This window comes from Citrus sinensis, chromosome 4 (genome assembly GCF_022201045.2).
Source record: "Citrus sinensis cultivar Valencia sweet orange chromosome 4, DVS_A1.0, whole genome shotgun sequence".
NCBI classification, from domain to species: domain Eukaryota; kingdom Viridiplantae; phylum Streptophyta; class Magnoliopsida; order Sapindales; family Rutaceae; genus Citrus; species Citrus sinensis.
Genome location: NC_068559.1, coordinates 18,179,168 through 18,197,250, shown reverse-complemented (window position 1 = coordinate 18,197,250; position 18,083 = coordinate 18,179,168). Strand labels below are relative to the sequence as shown.

Below are 18,083 nucleotides of genomic sequence, written 5' to 3'. Positions count from 1 at the left end.
ATCAGTATAATTTGTATCAATAGGATCCACCATTTGTTATAAAATTTAACAAAACTCAACAACAAAAACTGATTATTTGCAACAAGTGGTGATGGGTTGATTAAAATAACTGGTGGTAGTGATCTTAATGGTGAATTTGATGGTGATAAAAATATGTAGTAGGGGTGATGGTGATCTTTGAGGGAGAAAATAAAACGCATTAACGATTTGTAATTTTTAATAAGGGTAACTATAGAAATAAATTGTGTTATCTAAAAAGTGAAGATTAGTGAAATAAATCAAGGAGTTCAACTGTCATTACTCGATTGTTAAACCTATTAACCCCACGTATGGAGAATAAGTAAGAAATAAAGTTTTTCAATGAAGGATCGTCTAAATTATTAAAATAAAGAATAAACTAAAAGATAAGAAAAATACGCACTTTAATACAGTACAGGACAAAAATAAACTATATTGAAATATGTGTTTTACTTGCCTTTTAATTTATAACCTACTTTAATAACTTATGGGATCCTTATTACATAATGACTATATATAGATTAACGGCTCAAACATACAATTATTGAATGGTGAATGATAGTAGATGAAACAAACAATGATTTGAATTTCATTTTCCATTTTTTTTCTTTTACTCTTGATTAAATTTTACAATCAAGATTTCCTTAAAATTAAAATAAGTAAAACTGATCAGTTGGATTATAAATTTTGAAAACCAATCCAATCTTTGAAAAATCTCAAAAATTCATACCCAAAACTAATAAAATACATTAATGTAAAACGAATTAAAGTCACCTACGAAAAAATTCACCTCTTATGTTTGGACGAGGATATTTGAACCCAGAATTTTATTCTCCACACCCATTTTTTTAACATACCCACCCATAAATTTTAAAAAATAAAATTATGATCTATAAATCACTCAGAATTCCAAAAATATCCGCTATAATTTGCTTGCTTTTCATCTTATAAGAAGAGCATCAAAGAAGCTTAAAAGACAAGAAGCGTCATGCTTTTCATATAGTGAGTTCAAAGAATCAATGCTAACATTCTTTATCACATAATTTAATTTACGCAAACGCGGAATTATTCTTGTAGAAGTCAAGCAATCATGTTTTTCTAGTAGAGGAATCTCATTTTTGAGCTAGTCTCGACCTCATGATAACACATAAATGAACAATAAGCATATAATTGACACAATATGTAATTACCACAAAATGAAAGATCTTTAGGTCGTTGAAGTGTTCATTTTTAATAGTAGTTAAATCGCTAAACACTAACCCAAAAACTATCTTGTTTTATTATTTATTTATTTTTATTTTTATTTTTTTTCAGACTCTCCAAGAATACTAGCCGGATACATCTCAAACCCACTAAAAGTGCCTACAAATTTTATTTTAAGAACTAAAGTAATTCTGAAAGTAGGAAATTAAATTAAAGGAGAATAAAGACGGGGAATACTGATTAAAAGCATCTTTATCTGCAAGGTCATATGCCCTTAATCCTTTTTGTTTTGCTTTTGCTTTCCACTAGACTATCCTCACTGCTTTAGTTCATTGAATTCTATTTTATAATCCTTTTTCCTCCTTTCGTTTGCACTAGCCCTTCTGCAGAAACCAGAAAGAACGAAAAATTATAGTGCTGTGAAGAGTTATAAAGCAATGCAGTAGCAATAAGGTCATATACATTAAGTCGAACAAAAGAATAAAAATTGTGCATTAGTTGTACAAAAGACTATGTTTAACAGTAAAGCAAGGTCACTAAAGCTCAAGGAATCCAGGAAAGTGAGCATGCACCACGTCGATCTCCTTACTCTAATGTCTAAAAAGTCTATCTTTGTCCTCACAAGTGGTGCATCAATCATCTTATGTTACAATATGATAATTTAGAAACAAGTCCACAGGTTTTATGCCAGCTATAATTATAAACCGCTTAATTAATAGTCCTGATAAGCATGAATCAGTGCTTTTGAACAGTTAAGCAGAAATCATTTTGTCAATCAAAACTGCATCATTCTTTTCTCTTCTTACCTTTTCGTTTTAATATTAAAGATTCTTTAGCTCGTCATGACAACAAAAAAGGTAATATACGACTGTTAGCAGTGGTGGCAGTCTAGCAGAAGCTTAAACTTTAGGCAAAAGATTTGAGGACTATCTAACCTTCTTTCAGAAATTGGTTCTTGCCTAAACCTCCTTTGTAACCTGCAGCTCCTCATCAAACTCAAAAGTTCTCAAATGCCTTGAAAACTCTGGACGGAATCTGCCTTAAAACAAGAAAACATCATTTGCTGTTTGCTACTTTCTTGGGAAGAGAAAAATTCATGGCTAGGATGTAAGTCAATAAAGGCGATGATTATCAACAATCAAACAGTAGCAAAAGTTGTTATTCTTGCATGCCGAAGGTGAGATCATCTTTAGAATAGATATCTCAAAATATTCTGAAAAAATATCAACATCTCTTCGTCGTTCAGGCACTAAAACTACAAGAGCAGCAAAAATACTCAGTTCTTGCAACTCCTGTAACTGGATTCTCGTGCTCGTAGATAGCATAAATTTCACTGGTGCAGTTCTGGCAAAAGAGACTGGAGACTAAAGAGGTCCTTACACCCTACCATACATACAAACAGCAGGGTTTCCTGTGACAAGAAATTTTAGCAAGAAAGATATCTTCGAGCTTTTAGCAATGAATCCATTATCGGCTCCTTATTATCAAGAAGACTACAAATTAAAGGACACAAAGCCCCAGCTTGGGGAACGATGGCCACATGGAGGAATACGTGGTGCGGGTGGGTGGATAAGCAGTGAAAGAGCTACAAGCACATATGATCTTGTTGAGCAGATGTTTTATCTGTATGTTCGAGTTGAGAAAGCCAGAGATCTTCCCACAAATCCTATGTCCGGTAGCTGTGATCCTTACGTTGAAGTAAAGCTTGGAAATTATAAAGGGAAAACAAGGCACTTCGAGAAGAAATCAAATCCTGAATGGAAACAGGTTTTTGCATTCTCCAAGGAGAAGATTCAGTCTTCGGTTCTTGAGGTGTTTGTCAGAGACAGAGAAATTGTGGGCAGAGATGACTACATAGGGAAAGTGGTGTTTGACATGAATGAAGTGCCTACAAGGGTTCCACCAGATAGCCCTTTGGCACCACAGTGGTACAGATTAGAGGACAGGCGAGACGATAGGAAGGTGAAAGGAGAGGTTATGCTTGCAGTTTGGATCGGAACACAAGCTGACGAAGCTTTCCCAGAGGCCTGGCATTCGGATGCTGCTACAGTTGAAGGAGAGGGTGTTTTCAATATCAGATCAAAAGTTTATGTTTCACCAAAACTTTGGTATCTCAGAGTTAATGTGATTGAAGCTCAGGATGTTGAGCCACTTGACAAAAGCCAGTTACCACAGGCTTTTGTAGAGGCTCAAGTTGGAAACCAGGTGCTTAAAACCAAGCTATGCCCAACCAGAACAACCAATCCTCTCTGGAATGAGGATCTGATATTTGTTGCAGCTGAACCGTTTGAAGAACAGTTGGTACTAACAGTTGAAAATAAAGTCACCCCTGCTAAAGATGAACCTCTGGGGAGATTACGTTTGTCACTAAATGTCATTGAGAGGCGCCTGGATCACCGGCCAGTTCATTCTAAATGGTTCAACCTCGAAAAATTTGGATTTGGTGCTTTGGAGCTAGACAAGAGGCATGAGCTCAAGTTCTCCAGCAGAATTCATCTCAGAGTCTGCCTAGAGGGTGCTTATCATGTAATGGATGAATCAACAATGTATATAAGCGACCAGCGCCCAACTGCTAGGCAGCTGTGGAAGCAGCCGATTGGGATCCTTGAAGTAGGCATCTTGAGCGCTCAAGGACTGCTTCCAATGAAGACAAGGGATGGTAGGGGAACCACAGATGCCTATTGTGTTGCCAAGTATGGGCTGAAATGGGTGCGAACCAGAACATTAGTTGACAACTTCAATCCGAAATGGAATGAACAGTACACTTGGGAGGTTTATGACCCCTGCACAGTGATCACACTGGGGGTATTTGACAACTGTCACTTGGGTGGCAGTGGAACAAAACCAGATTCAAGAATTGGGAAGGTAAGAATCCGGCTATCAACACTAGAAGCAGATCGAATCTACACTCACTCTTATCCACTTCTTGTTCTAAACCCATCAGGAGTGAAGAAGATGGGAGAACTACAACTAGCAGTTAGATTTACCTGTCTATCTCTAGCAAGTATGATCTACCTCTATGCACACCCCTTATTGCCAAAAATGCATTATCTGCATCCATTCACTGTCAACCAATTAGACAGCCTGAGATATCAAGCTATGAACATTGTAGCAGTGAGGCTTGGCCGTGCTGAGCCACCACTGAGGAAAGAGGTGGTCGAATACATGCTGGATGTAGATTCTCACATGTGGAGCATGAGAAGAAGCAAAGCTAACTTCTTCAGAATAGTCTCACTGTTTTCAGGTGCAATCTCTATGAGCAAGTGGCTCGGTGAAGTTCGCTACTGGAAGAACCCAGTGACTACTATTCTTGTTCATGTTTTATTTCTGATATTGATCTGTTACCCAGAATTGATCCTGCCAACAATTTTTCTATACATGTTTCTCATTGGTATCTGGAACTACCGGTTCCGGCCTAGGCATCCACCTCACATGGATACCAAACTTTCATGGGCAGATGCAGTTCATCCAGATGAATTGGATGAAGAATTTGATACTTTTCCTACATCTAAGCAGCAAGATGTAGTGAGGATGAGGTATGATAGACTCAGAAGTGTAGCAGGAAGGATTCAGACGGTGGTCGGCGATATGGCAACACAAGGGGAGAGATTTCAGGCTCTGCTTAGTTGGAGAGACCCAAGAGCAACTAGCCTGTTTGTAATTTTCTGCCTAATTGCAGCTGTTGTGCTATACGTGACGCCATTCAAGATAATCACATTAGTTGCAGGTTTATTCTGGCTGCGGCATCCCAGATTTCGCAGCAAGCTACCGTCAATACCAAGCAATTTCTTCAGGAGATTGCCATCGCGTGCCGACACCATGCTCTGAATTAGGAATCTGTACCTGGATTAATATGAGGTCTTCTATAAACGCCTTGAAGTGATTGTATTGCTTTAGTTTATTTTCCTTTTTATTGTTTCGTATCAGTAGTGTTATTTCAAATGATAATTTCTGAAAACAGAGGCAAGAATAAGATTCATATATTGGAGCTTCCTTTTTCAATCTGCTCCTTTAGACCTAACTGTGTACCTCTGTTCTACATATTTATTCAATACTGAAGCACAAAAGATAGCATCCAATAGACTGAAAATGTGTGAAGAAAACAGATTAGACTAATGGCCTACAGATGGATAGGGCTCAACAATGCCAATGGCAGAACAATTTTTACGAACACCTGAGCGGTGCTTAGTATTGTTTTATTATACTGTTTCTCTTCTTCCTTACCAAAACCAATTAGAAATGTGTTTAGTACAAAATTTGAAAGATCTTTTCAAAAAACATAAAATCTGTTTTTCACTATCCGTATATCAAAAAGTAAAGCACCAAATTGAAGTCAATTGGATGGTATAATCATAAAAACAAAGAAGCAAAAAACAGGATATCACATCATCAACATTACTAAGTACCAGAGAAAGATATGTCATAAATAACATTCAATTTGAAACTGTTAAAACTACCAACAGAAATACCAGAGTTGATTTTTTTTTTTTTTTTGAGAAGGGAAAATACTTCATTAATAAGAAGAGATTAAACACCGAATTTGTGCTGGGATATTTCCTAGCCATACAACAGAATCTGAACCTTTAAAGGTTATCTTAGCCAAGGTATGGGCATTAACATTACCAGACCTAGGGGTGTGTTGAAATTTAACTTCCTGGAAGTCTTTTCTTCTGCTTTTGATTTCCAAAATCACCCAAAAAATCTCAGTTTTGCTACCCTTTCTGTGGTTTGCCAAGTCAACAACCACTTGACAATCTGATTCAAAAATAACAGAGGTTATGCATGCACTTCCTGCCAGCTGCATTCCCCATTCAATTGCTTCAGCTTCTGCAAAAGATACTTCTCCGTTAAAAGTTGAAGGCTTGATGGTTGCTGCCACAATGTCTCCATTATCATTCCTTACAACCACTCCCAATCCCACTCTTTGTCTTTGATTGTCAATTGCAGCATCCACGTTTGCTTTGTACCAGTTTTTGGGTGGGGGTTTCCATTGCTTAGCTCTCTCTGCCTTTGAGCTCTCCATTTGTTGATGCTCTGGCTTTTTGTATCTTCTGAAAGCTTCTACAACTGCTTCAGCTTTTACGGTTGAAATCAAAGGATCGAGCTTCTTCCTCTTGAAAAGAAAGTGGTTTCGTGCATACCATGTAACCCACCAATAAGCAATCTGAAGCTCAGCCTCTTTTTTGCTCAGAAGCCTTGATGTATCTAGAAAAACATCCAACATACTCCCCCCATGGGAGGATGGCATCTCCACTGCTGCTAAAGAAGAATGTTGCCTAATCTTTCTAGCAGCTTTACACTCTACCAGAGCATGAAAACCAGTTTCCACCCCCTGATTGCATCTTTGACAGGTTGGGTTTGGTATCACTTTCCTTTTCCACAGATTTTCTGCTGTTGGAAGCAAGTTTTTTGCAGCCCTCCACATAAAAATCTTCAACTTCTCAGGGAGATCAAGCTTCCATATGGCATTCCATTGACTTGGCTTTGGATTCAAGCTGCTTGGGTCATTCTGAAATTTTTCTTTTAAGGCTATCTGGTATCCACTTTTGACTGAGTATCTCCCGAGCTTATCATAGTGCCAACAAAGCTCGTCCCTTGCTGAGCTTCTTGGGAGGGGAATCCTTTGAATGATATCTTCATCTTCCTGAACAAAATGCTGCCGAATTAAGTCCATCTTCCATTCTCTTTTGGGGTCTATCAAGTCTGCCATTTTAGCATCTGCAGCAAGTGTTCTTGGTGATATTGGCCTGAAGGTTGTTGGTCGTGGTAGCCAATTGCTGTTGTAAACTTGAACATCTTCCCCAGAATCAATTCTCCATCTTGTGCTTTTTAAGATTATTTTTCTACCCCATAGGATACTTCTTCGTATAAAGGATAGATTTGTACCTATCTTGGCATTTAGAAAGTCCTCATGCTTCAAATATCTTGCTTTGAGGACTCTTGCCATTAATGATTCTGAATCTTGGATAATTCTCCAACTTTGTTTTGCTACCAATGCTTGATTAAAGCTGGAGATGTCTCTAAAGCCCAATCCTCCTCTATGCTTGGCATGACTCATTCTCTCCCACCTTGCCCAATGAATCCCGTGCTTCTCTTTTTTATTTCCCCACCAGAATTTTGCCATTGCTTTCTGGATGTCCTCACATAATGTCGATGGGATTTTGAAGACGCTCATTGCATAAGCCGGAACGGCCTGTGCTACAGCCTTTATCAACACCTATTTGCCTCCGCTTGAGAAAAACTTATGTTGCCAATTTGAGATCTTGCTCAGCACTTTTAGCTTCACCTCGTTAAAGAAACTTGTCTTTTTTCTTCCGATCATAGAAGGCAGTCCCAAATACTTTTCATATTTAGACACCATCTTTAATTGGAAAATGTTCTTAATGGCTGATATTTGCTCCGCTGAAAGCTTTCAACTGCAAAACATTGAAGATTTCTCATAATTGAAAATCTGTCATGAGGCCGTTGCATAGGAATCAAAGATTGCTTTTAAGTTTCGACAATCCTCAATAGATGTTTTGGTGAAGACAAGGCTATCATCAGCGAACAATAGATGTGAAACCGTCACTTGCTTGTCGAACTTGAGGCCATGGATCATTTTCTCCTTCTCTGCCTGCATGAGTAAATTCGAGAAAACTTCTGCACACAAAATGAACAAGTAAGGTGAGAACGGGCACCCCTGCCTCAACCCCCTTTGTGGTTGGATTAAACTTGTGGCCACTCCATTTATGATTATCGAAAATGAGGGTGTCGTGATACAATTCATGACTAAATACACCCATTTTTCAGTGAAGCCCAGCCTCCTCATAATCTACTCTAGGAAACCCCACTCAACTCTATCATATGCTTTGCTAATGTTTAGCTTAAGAGCAACTAACCCATTCTTCCCCCCTTTGCTGTGCCTTATTTTGTGAAGGCATTCGTACCCAATAATAACATTATCAGTAATGATTCTATTGGGAATGAATGCACTTTGAGATGGGGAAATAATCGGGTGAAGCACTTGCTTTTGCCTATTAGCTATAGTTTTGGCTACAATTCTTTACACTACATTACACAAGCTGATGGGTCTGTATTCAGAGACTTTCCTAGGTCTAGCCACCTTCGGAATCAAGGCAATGAAAGTATGATTTAAAGGGATGAGGTTACCTTGCTCGTTCAGAATGTGCAAGCAGGTTTGGGTTACAGCTTTGCCTACATACTGCTAATGCTTCTGGAAAAATACTGCATGCAAGCCATCCAGACCAGGTGTCTTTGTGGGGCACATTTGGGACAAGGCTTCTGATATTTCCTCTGCTGTAAATGGGGCATTCAACTGGTTATTCATAGCAACTATAACCTTTGGTGTTAAAACCTCCAGAACTGCATTCATTTGATCTTGGCTTGGCTTTGAGGAAGTGAAAAGTTGCTGGAAATAATTGTAAAACTCTCTTTCCATAGTTTCTCCATCTTCTGTCCAAACGCCATTTTATCTTCCACTCCCCATATTTTGTTTTTCATCTTTCCAGCTGTAGCTTTTGAGTGAAAACATTTCGTGTTTCGGTCACCTACTTGTAGCCAGTCAGTTTTAGCTCTATGCCTCCAATAAATCTCCTCGTCCAACAAAATGTTGTGGATTTGTTCTTCAATTTTCTTTATCACATTGGCCTCTTTATGTTGCACTTTGTTCAGCTTTGCCTTTTGGAGTTCTTGTGTCAACATGTTCAGCTTCTTGTCCCTCCCTCCGAATTCATCCTCGCTCTACCACTTTAACTGAGCCAAAGAAGACTTAGCCACTGCTTTGAATTGATTAATTGGATTTTCACCTGCTACTGTACCATATTTCTCCCATTCGGCTTTTATTATGGCTTTACAAGCCTCATAAGAGCTCCACATGTCCTCGAAATGCACTCTAAGGAAAGTCTTTCTCACATACTGCAGCCCCGAGCCTTTCTCTTTTACTTCCATCATTATTGGGTAATGATCCGACCCTACACTAACTAAATTTGTGCCCTCTGTCTCTTGAAAGTGATTCCCCCACTCTTCATTACAAAGAAATCTAGCCAACCTCTCTTCCACAAAGTGTGGCCCGAACCTACCATTACTCCATGTAAATTGATATCCTTTGTATCCCAAATCAGTCAATTTACTATCTCATACTGCTTCTCTAAATTCAGACACCATCCGTATGTTCTTTTCATTCCCTTCATTCTTCTCATTCAAGCTCAAAATTTCATTAAAATCTCCAAAGCACAACCATGGTTTTGAGGACAAACCTGTTAACCTTCGTAATAAAGTCCATGTGTGCTTTTTCTGCTGCGTTTTTGGGTGCCCGTAAACTCCAGTGCATCGCCATTTTTTACCACTGCCATATTGCACTTCCACATCAATGTAATGTCTATTATAAAAAAGGATGTTGACATTAATATCTGAGCTCCACATCATAGTTATGCCTCCACTTTTCCCTTTCTTACTTACTGCAAAACACTTATCAAAATTAAGCTTTTCGCATTCTTCTCTTATTTGTGCTGACTCCAACTTAGTTTCACAAACAAAAAAGAGCTGAGGTTCATATTTTTGGAGAATTTTTCTTATAACTAGGCGCGTTCGAGGATTCCCCAAACCCCGAATGTTCCAGTTTAGGAGATTCATAACTGTCAGTGGGGTTGTTCACCAGCTCCCACCGCTATATCTTCTAGAATTGTATCTAAATCCTCCAAGGCCATAGTACTGTATTGTTCCCATGCCAGTTAAATCTTCATTGCAGGGGCGTTAATTTGGAGTTTATTGTTGAGAGCTTTGCTTGGGCTATTTAACTTAGCTCGTTTTGACTTTGGACTTTTCCCACTAATTGCACTGCTTGGGCGTTTAGTCTTTGCCTGTCCCTCGAAGATACTTCCTCTCTTTGTTTGCTCTCTTGCTTTGGCTTTCCATCTCCTGGTTTTGGGCCTTGGGTTGGTTTTTACCAGCCTATTGACTGACTCCTCAATTTTTGAAAAATTTTGACTTCTTTCCTTTTGTGTGGTTTAGGTAGCCCTTTGTTCAATTACTTTTACCCATCCGCTTTCCCCCCTTTCCCACCTTGCATTCCATTTTCCTAGGTGAACATTTTCCAACTGTGTTGGTCTGCTGTCTCTGATATTTGTAGCTTTCACAGCTACTGGCATTAAATGCTCTTCAACTACCTCTTTCTCCTTCCCCACCTCCATTGGGGTTATGGGTTGACCACTATCACTTTGACCCGACCCGTTATCCGAATTTGGGTTGTTTTGGGTTTGCCCGATTTGGACTTGGTTTTGGTCTTCTGTGTTCCCCATTCCCGGATTACCTTGCTGGTGCTCTCTACTCCATTTTCCTTTCCCTCTATTTTTCCAGCTCCATTCAGCTACTGTCAAAGCTTTAAGCCATGCTCCGTAGGCTAGTTTTTCCTTTGGTTGCCCATTGTACTTCAAGCACTCCCTGTATTGGTGGCCTACTAACTCGCAACAGAAGCAGAAGTCCGGAAGTCTTTCGTATTGGATTCCTATTGGAGTTTTAGCTCCATCTTCCTGTTGGAGGAAGAGAATCTTTTTAAGTGGTTTGGTAACATTCACTGAGATTCTTGTTCGAAAAATAGGCCCTACGCACTCCCCCCCTTCATCAGTGTCCACTTCTTCCACTTTCCCTATCAAAGACCCCAGCTTCTGAATTGCATATTTGTCCATACACATGAGAGGCACATTATGCAGCTGTACCCAGAAGGAGGTGTGTGTAAATGATTGCTTTTTGACATCCCCCACTCACATTGGCTCTGAAAAAACTATTAGGGCATTATCGAAATGCCAAGGGCCCCCTGTAAACACTCTTTTTATCCTCCGCTGTGCCAAATTTGAACATGAAAAAATCTTCGCCCAAGCTCTCAATCTTCACTTCTCTAAAGGTTTTCCATACTTGCCTCATAGCATTTCTCAGCCCTTCTATGTGTATCCCCCGATTGAGAAGAATTTTTCCAATCAAACAATGAGATGCAAGCATTTCCCCTTTTTCCTTTATCTTTCCCCCGTACTTAATCTTGTCTTCTTCTTCAGTGGCGGACCCTCTGTAAGACCAAAGGGTGCCATGGCCCCCCTAAGATTTTAAAATATTTTAAAATTTATAAATAAAATATGAATAATTTATGTGAAATGTCTACACTGGCCCCTGTACAATTAATATATAAAGTTGATAGATTAGATAATATTGTAATTTTATAAGCCCAAAAGTAAAATAATTAAAACAATTAAATAATCCCAAAAGCCCACTTTTATTTTAAAAAAGAAATCAAACTTTCGTTAAAGAGTTTGATTTTATGCAGCCGAGAGCCCACTTAAGCCAATTACAATGGCATCAAAATGATTAAAACAACTTTTATTTTTAAAATGAAAGCAAACTTTCGTTAAAATGTTTGATTTTATGCAGTCCCAAAGCCCACTTAAGCCATTTACAATGCCATCAAAATGATTAAAACAAAAAAGAAAAAAGAAATCAGCCACAAAACTCATAACATCAGCCAAAAATCGCGATCGCGAATAACATATCCCAAAAATCACCTGCAACTCAACCGAAATCCCTAAATTTCCCAGCAGCAAACATGAGTAAGCCATCAAAAATTGATCAATACTTCAAAAGGAAAAATGCAGAAGCCAATACCAAATCTCCAAATATTGAAAATTCACAAGTCTCACTTACCAATTCACCAAATTTTAGAAATCCACCTTTAAAAGCTCAAAGAATTGAGACAAATCCAGTTATTACTCAACTTTTGGAGCGTGATCCAGGGTTGCGTCCACAAATATGGGTTCATGATGTTAATCAACGGGATGAAATTCGTAGAGCATACATAATGGCCGGTCCATATCAACCAAGACTTTCAGAGTATCCCAAATCTGGACCAGAAAAGCACCGTCGTCGTTTTCAATCTTCATGGTTCGATTCTTTTCCTTCTTGGTTGGAATATTCACCTATAAAAGATGCTGCTTTTTGTCTACCATGTTATCTCTTTAATACACCATCTGCACATCCAAAATGTAAGGCTTATACTGTTAATGGGTTTAATGTCTGGAGAAAGGTTAAAGATGGGAAAAATTGTGCCTTCCTTAATCATGTGGGAAAGGATCCGAATTCATCGCATAAAAAGGCTGAAAAATCATGTGAGGATTTGATGAGGCAATCTCAGCATCTGCCACAGGTATTTAATCGTTATTCCTCTCAAGAAATTGAAAATAATAGACTGCGGTTAAAGACTACAGTTGAAGCAATTAGATACTTAGCTTTTCAAGGTTGTTCTTTTAGAGGCCATGATGAGAGCAAAAATTCATTAAATCGTGGAAATTTTCTGCAATTACTTAAAGCATTTGCCTCTAATAATGAAAAGATTGCAGATGTTATACTTGATAAAGCTCCAAAACATGCCTCCTATATATCACCAAATATTCAAAAAGAAATTTTACATGTCTTTTCCATGAAAGTAAAAAAGGCAATTCGTGAAGAAATAGGTGATGCAAAGTTTTGTTTAATTGTAGATGAATCACGTGATGAATCGAAGAAAGAACAGATGGCTGTAGTTTTGAGATTTGTTGACAAAGATGGTTTTGTGCGAGAACGTTTTTTTGGACTTGTTCATGTCTCTAACACTTCTACAGTGACTTTGAAAGATGGGATATACTCTCTACTGTCTCATAATAATTTAAGTATTCAAAATATTCGAGGGCAAGGATATGATGGTGCAAGTAACATGCGGGGTGAGTGGAATGGTTTACAAGCTTTAATTTTGAAAGACTGTCCATATGCTTACTACATTCATTGTTTGGCCCATCGACTGCAATTGGCTTTAGTTGCAGTATCTCATGAGATTGTTCCTATTCATCATTTCTTTACTAAACTGTCTTCGGTTGTGAATATTGTTGGTGCTTCTTGTAAGCGCAATGAAGAACTGAAACGTGCTCAAGCTGCTGACATTGAGTACATGATTTCCATTGATGAGCTTGAGAGTGGGAGAGGGCTTAATCAAATTGGCACTTTACAAAGGCCTGGGGATACTCGATGGAGTTCTCGCTTCAGGTCAGTCTCCAATTTAATAACAATGTTCAGTGCAACATGTTCTGTTCTACTTAATATCATTGAAGATGGCACTAATGCTTTCCAACGAGGAGATGCTGATGCTGCATATGAGGCAATGACTAGTTTTGAGTTTGTTTTTATCTTGCACCTCATGAAAGAAATTATGGCAATCACTGATATACTTTGCCAAGCTTTGCAATCTAAATCTCAAGATATTTTACATGCTATGCATCTTGTTTCATCAACTAAAGCACTTATACAGAAATTTAGAGATTATGGGTGGATTACTTTGCTTAACCAAGTGAAATCATTTTGTGAGGTTAGAAATATAGATATTCCAGAAATGAATGCTCAGTATGTTGCAAGACAAGGTCGAGCTCGGCGTCAAGAAGATAACTTCACTGTTGCTGAACATTATAGGGTAAATTTGTTTTATGCTGTTATAGATTGCCAATTACAAGAGTTAAGTAGTCGATTTAATGAACATGCAGTGCAATTGCTTATACTTAGTTCAGCACTTGATCCTCGTGAATGTAGGGAGTCATTTAGAATTGGTGATGTTTGTCAATTGGCTGACAAGTTTTATCCAGCAGATTTTACAGACGTTGATAAAATGAATTTAAAAATCCAACTTGAGCATTATGAGTATAATGTAGTTCAACATCCAGAGTTCAAAAGTTTGTCGACCATTTCTGACTTGAGCCAATGGTTGGTTAGTACTAGAAAAGCAACAATATTCCCCCTTGTCTATAGAATAATTGTTCTTGTGCTAACTCTTCCAGTGTCTACTGCAACTACAGAACGATCATTTTCGGCTATGCGTATAGTAAAGACAAGACTTCGCAATAAAATGGAGGATGAATTTCTTACAGATTCATTGATTATGTACATTGAAAGGGAAATTGCAGAAAAATTAAGTATTGAATCAATAGTCAACGAGTTTCGAGATATGAAAGAACGTCGTATTCCATTTTAATGTTGGAGATCCTGATTTTGGTGGGTTTAGTATCTTATGTTAAGAATATTTTGTTGCTTGAGGAAGCTTTTTCCCTTTACAGTTATGATGGTTTCTGTTTAAGTTTTTTATTTTCTTTTGATAGCTTCAGTACTTTAAGACTTGAAATTTTGTGTGGGTGGAGGCTCTTTTGTTTTGTAATCATCTTCCTTAATGAATTATAAATGTAAAATTATTTTAATTTAGTATCTTACTATTTTTTTGGATGATTTGGTCGGGTTGTAATTTATTACTTCTAATAGCATCAAAATTATAAGTTTAAATTTGGCCCCCCTTAAATTTTCTCCTGAGATCCGCCTCTGTTCTTCTTCTTCTTCCAACGCAATGGAGCTGCATTTTTTAATTAATTCCTTTGTATCCATAGACAACGAGAATTAATTTGTACTGCCACAATCGAAGAATCTGCTACTTAAAGAGAGCTCCCTCTTTATTGCACTTCACTGAACTTCTGATTAACTCACAAAGACGTCCGGTTCTCTCAAACACAAATACTAACCTCCCTACCCACCCAACTTGTAGGTGACCCGAGAAGGATTATGACAATCCTGTTCTACTGCCATTCTGCGGTTTCCTCTGATAGAGAGAACCTTAGAAGGAGACTATGAATTGTTTTAAATACCAGACTTGATTGGTTTCATTTCTTCAGAGCAAAATATAAGTTATTTGGAAGATGATAACACTTATTGGTAACTGCATTTCTTGCAGTAGCCGCTTTTTCTTTTCCAATCTTTTGTACTTTTTCTTTTTTTCTTTTTTTTAATTTTGCATCCTTAGATTATATTTCTCTGCCTGTAATAAATCTCTAAACCATGAACGATTTCTCAGTAAGTTTCCATGTACAAGTCTGTTTTCTCCCTCTTTTACATCTCAGCAAGTTTCCATGTACAAATCTGTTTTCTCACTCTTTTACATCTCAGCAAGTTTCCATGTAAGAGGCCGTTTTCTTCCGCTTTTACAGGGGAACTTATCCTTCAAGGAGCATATTTTTCAGGCAAAATGGAAAATTGTTCTGCTTAAATTAATTGGGCAAAAAAAACATGGTTCTGAACTTCTGCTCAACCACCAGCGGCATATAAGCACTAAGTAAAATTCCACTGAACTCGAAAGTTGACTTCGAAAATCCACTGTTTGAAATTAGACTTTTAATTTTAAACAATAATAAAAAAGTAGCAGAAAAAATAGGGGACTTGGCAAGTGACAGCCACATCAGAGAGGTAAGAAAATTGCAAATAAAATATTCATTCCATGAAACAAAACTTGCTAATGAAAAACTGAGGTTCAGAATAGAATCTGCTCGATACAATTACCAAGAATCTCAATCAAAAGAATTCCAGATATAATATATCTCAAGATAACTGGACAACTCCTCTAAAAGACAAGCTCATGAGGTTTCATGCCTGACTTGAGAGAAAACCTCGCTGACAAGTAGGTCTTCAAGTCTGGCACTGCTTCAATGGATTTTATCAATTGCGCATCAACAGTCTTTTGATCATCTTTCTTATCATCTGGGAGCACTTTCTTTTCCTACAGTTTATAGGAAAAAGGGTTAAGATAGCCCTCCAAAATTCTAGAATTTGTTTTCATTTACTGTTCATAACACAGACCATACTCACCACTTAGATACAGTTCATATCAATTAAGTAGCACACAATTGTACATCCATTAATTCTGGAACTCTATTGCAATAAGAATCTTAAGGATATTCCTATCTCTCTAGATTATGTCAGTATTCAACAGCACCTAACCATGTATTTGCCCTAATGCAACGAAAAACCGTCTTTGCTTTACAGAAAATGAGTAAATAAAAGACAAAAGCTCACCTCCTTCTCTGCCTCAAAAAATTCTCCTTCCCCCTTCTTTTTCTTCTTCTCGGCTTCCTTTTCAAAGTATTGGTCATCAAACTTTCCTAGATCGACTCCAGAAATGTCAACCTTGGTAGAGGTAGCAATCACATAAGATTGATTTACCCGTCTCAATGGAACACCGTTGACCTTGAATGGCCCTATGACAACACAAGAAACCATACAAATCAGTAACAATCCATTACACAATCACAAAGGAAAATGAAAAAGGAAACAGTCTTAAATGAAATACCAGCAGCTACCCCAGCATAATACATTTAACAACACAAAATTACCACTCTCTCAAAACTAATAGAAAAAAACGACTCAATCAATAAGGAAAAAAGTAATTCTCTCAGATTACTACATACAAGTGACTTTTCTTACATAATCCTAGAAAACAAGAAAAGAATGAAGGTATATAAGCATCTGCTTTTTGGGTTTCCTTTCTTATGAGCTTAACAACACATTCAAGTAAATTGAATATCACTGAAATATTACTCACATTATTGTCAAATGGAATTATATAATTATAATCTCCGGGAGGACAATTATCTCTCACTTGATACCAAACAGTTGCAGGTTAAAAATGTATAAGTACATATATAAACAATATTTCAAGGGAAAAAAAGCACAAACAAAATATTAAAAAATAAAAATTATAATTTAAAAAAATTACCGGTAACAAGAAGCAGCCCAGATGTAAGTTGTTTCAGAAAAACAACTCTCTTCCCCATAAACCTTCCAGCCAATAGAATAAACACTGTCCCAGGTGTAATACTCGCTCTACAATACACAATTCATTTAAACAATAAAACAAAAAATATAAAATATAAAACAAAATCAAACATATGCAAAACAATATATTTTTATGAAAAAAGAGGACCTGAGTTTGGTGGGTTTGTGCTTTCGCTTGTTGACGAGCGGCTTCTTGACATCATCAGCTGGGTAGAACTTGGGAGGCTTGGCTGGCGTCTCAGCGGCAGCAGGCTTTGGGTCGTGTTTCGGGAAAACGCCGCCGTTTTTTGCCTTGATTGCCCAGAGGCCGCGCTTGTGGTACATTTTGGATCTGGAGAACTTGCCAACGCCGCGTATGAGGTCCGGGTTACGGCTCGTTCTTCCAGTCGCAGCTTTCGGCGCCATTTCGTTGAAGCCGCTCTCTGCTACTCGCTGTTGGTGAAAAGTGTTTGAAAGAAAGTGGCGCAGTAGATGCACGCTTAAACCCTAATTCAATCTTATAATTAAAAATAAAAATAAAATTTGTATTCCTTATTTTTATGAAAATAGAAAATTTCAAAAAAAAAAACTGAAAAGTGAAAGCCCAAAAAGAGTTTAAAAGTGGACCTTAATCTTGAAACAATTGGGCTTCTGAGCCCAATTGAAACGACTTGGATATGCGTTTGCAAAGATTTTGATTTTGGTACATTAGAGACTACTGATATAAGGGATGGCAAAATCTGGGCGGGGTCCGGATTTGCTCTTCCCAGTTACGGACTCGGATGACAATTCACCTCACTGGATCCGGATAAAAATTAAGATTTTCCAACTGCAGGTCCGGTATGAGTTCAACCCAGAAAAATCCAAGAATCCGGATTGCGGATTTAAAACCCGGATAGTTGGATGGAATTCAGAACGATGAAGTCTTTGTGCTCGCCTCTTTTGATTCTTTGGAATTTGCAGAAACAGTAAAAAGGAAGAACAAATTCATGGGATCTGAACGTCTACTTCAATAATAAAGTTTACAATTATATCCATATTATGTGTTAAAATCTTGCAGTTAGCAATTCACAACAACAAAAAAATTAAATAATTACAGAAATCTGATATGTATTAGTTAATGGCATCGTAATTCATTAGGGAGAATTTTTTTTTATTATTATTCTAATGCTTCTTTTAATTGTATTATCCTAAATCTAATACATTAATCAATGTGGTATTGATTCATAATT

At 37.6% G+C, this 18,083-nt stretch overlaps 3 protein-coding genes across 13 annotated transcripts; 2 read left to right on the top strand and 1 right to left on the bottom strand.

Annotated features, from left to right (window-relative positions):
- The first annotated feature begins 1,805 nt into the window (after window positions 1–1,805).
- On the top strand, window positions 1,806–5,235 carry LOC102631273 (FT-interacting protein 1). The gene is made up of 2 exons (XM_052439708.1): window positions 1,806–2,398; window positions 2,468–5,235. Exon 2 carries the CDS (start codon window positions 2,680–2,682, stop codon window positions 5,047–5,049), a length of 2,370 nt encoding a protein of 789 aa, XP_052295668.1. The 5' UTR covers window positions 1,806–2,398; window positions 2,468–2,679; the 3' UTR covers window positions 5,050–5,235.
- A 6,302-nt stretch (window positions 5,236–11,537) lies between these two features.
- LOC107177821 (uncharacterized) lies at window positions 11,538–14,356 on the top strand. 11 transcript variants are annotated; one of them, XM_052439719.1, is made up of 4 exons: window positions 11,540–12,406; window positions 13,139–13,278; window positions 13,603–13,699; window positions 14,079–14,356. In XM_052439719.1, the coding sequence occupies exons 1-4, from the start codon at window positions 11,810–11,812 to the stop codon at window positions 14,103–14,105; spliced, it is 861 nt and encodes a 286-aa protein (XP_052295679.1). In that variant the 5' UTR covers window positions 11,540–11,809; the 3' UTR covers window positions 14,106–14,356. The 11 variants fall into 11 exon arrangements, with proteins under 11 accessions (XP_052295676.1, XP_052295679.1, XP_052295678.1 ...); XM_052439716.1 differs by having other exon boundaries at window positions 11,538–12,406; window positions 13,139–13,699; XM_052439718.1 differs by adding an exon at window positions 12,861–12,959 and having other exon boundaries at window positions 11,542–12,406; window positions 13,139–14,356.
- Window positions 14,357–15,508: 1,152 nt separating this feature from the next.
- Window positions 15,509–17,364, bottom strand: LOC102606973 (60S ribosomal protein L6-like). Its single transcript, XM_006484959.3, has 4 exons — window positions 17,021–17,364; window positions 16,814–16,920; window positions 16,114–16,295; window positions 15,509–15,817 (listed from the first exon to the last, which is right to left on the bottom strand). Exons 1-4 carry the CDS (start codon window positions 17,275–17,277, stop codon window positions 15,662–15,664), a joined length of 702 nt encoding a protein of 233 aa, XP_006485022.1. The 5' UTR covers window positions 17,278–17,364; the 3' UTR covers window positions 15,509–15,661.
- Between the last annotated feature and the right edge of the window lie 719 nt (window positions 17,365–18,083).

Bases quoted from the DNA above. Each gene is read 5' to 3' on its own strand.
- LOC102631273 (XM_052439708.1), top strand. From the start codon at position 2,680: ATGAATCCATTATCGGCTCCTTATTATCAAGAAGACTACAAATTAAAG.
- LOC107177821 (XM_052439709.1), top strand. From the start codon at position 11,810: ATGAGTAAGCCATCAAAAATTGATCAATACTTCAAAAGGAAAAATGCA. The intron at 12,407-13,138 runs GTATTTAATCGT...GCTTCTTGTAAG, and splicing joins AATCTCAGCATCTGCCACAG to CGCAATGAAGAACTGAAACG.
- LOC102606973 (XM_006484959.3), bottom strand. From the start codon at position 17,277: ATGGCGCCGAAAGCTGCGACTGGAAGAACGAGCCGTAACCCGGACCTC. The intron at 16,921-17,020 runs GTCCTCTTTTTT...TGTGTATTGTAG, and splicing joins CACAAACCCACCAAACTCAG to AGCGAGTATTACACCTGGGA. The intron at 15,818-16,113 runs GTGAGCTTTTGT...TATAAACTGTAG, and splicing joins TTTTTGAGGCAGAGAAGGAG to GAAAAGAAAGTGCTCCCAGA.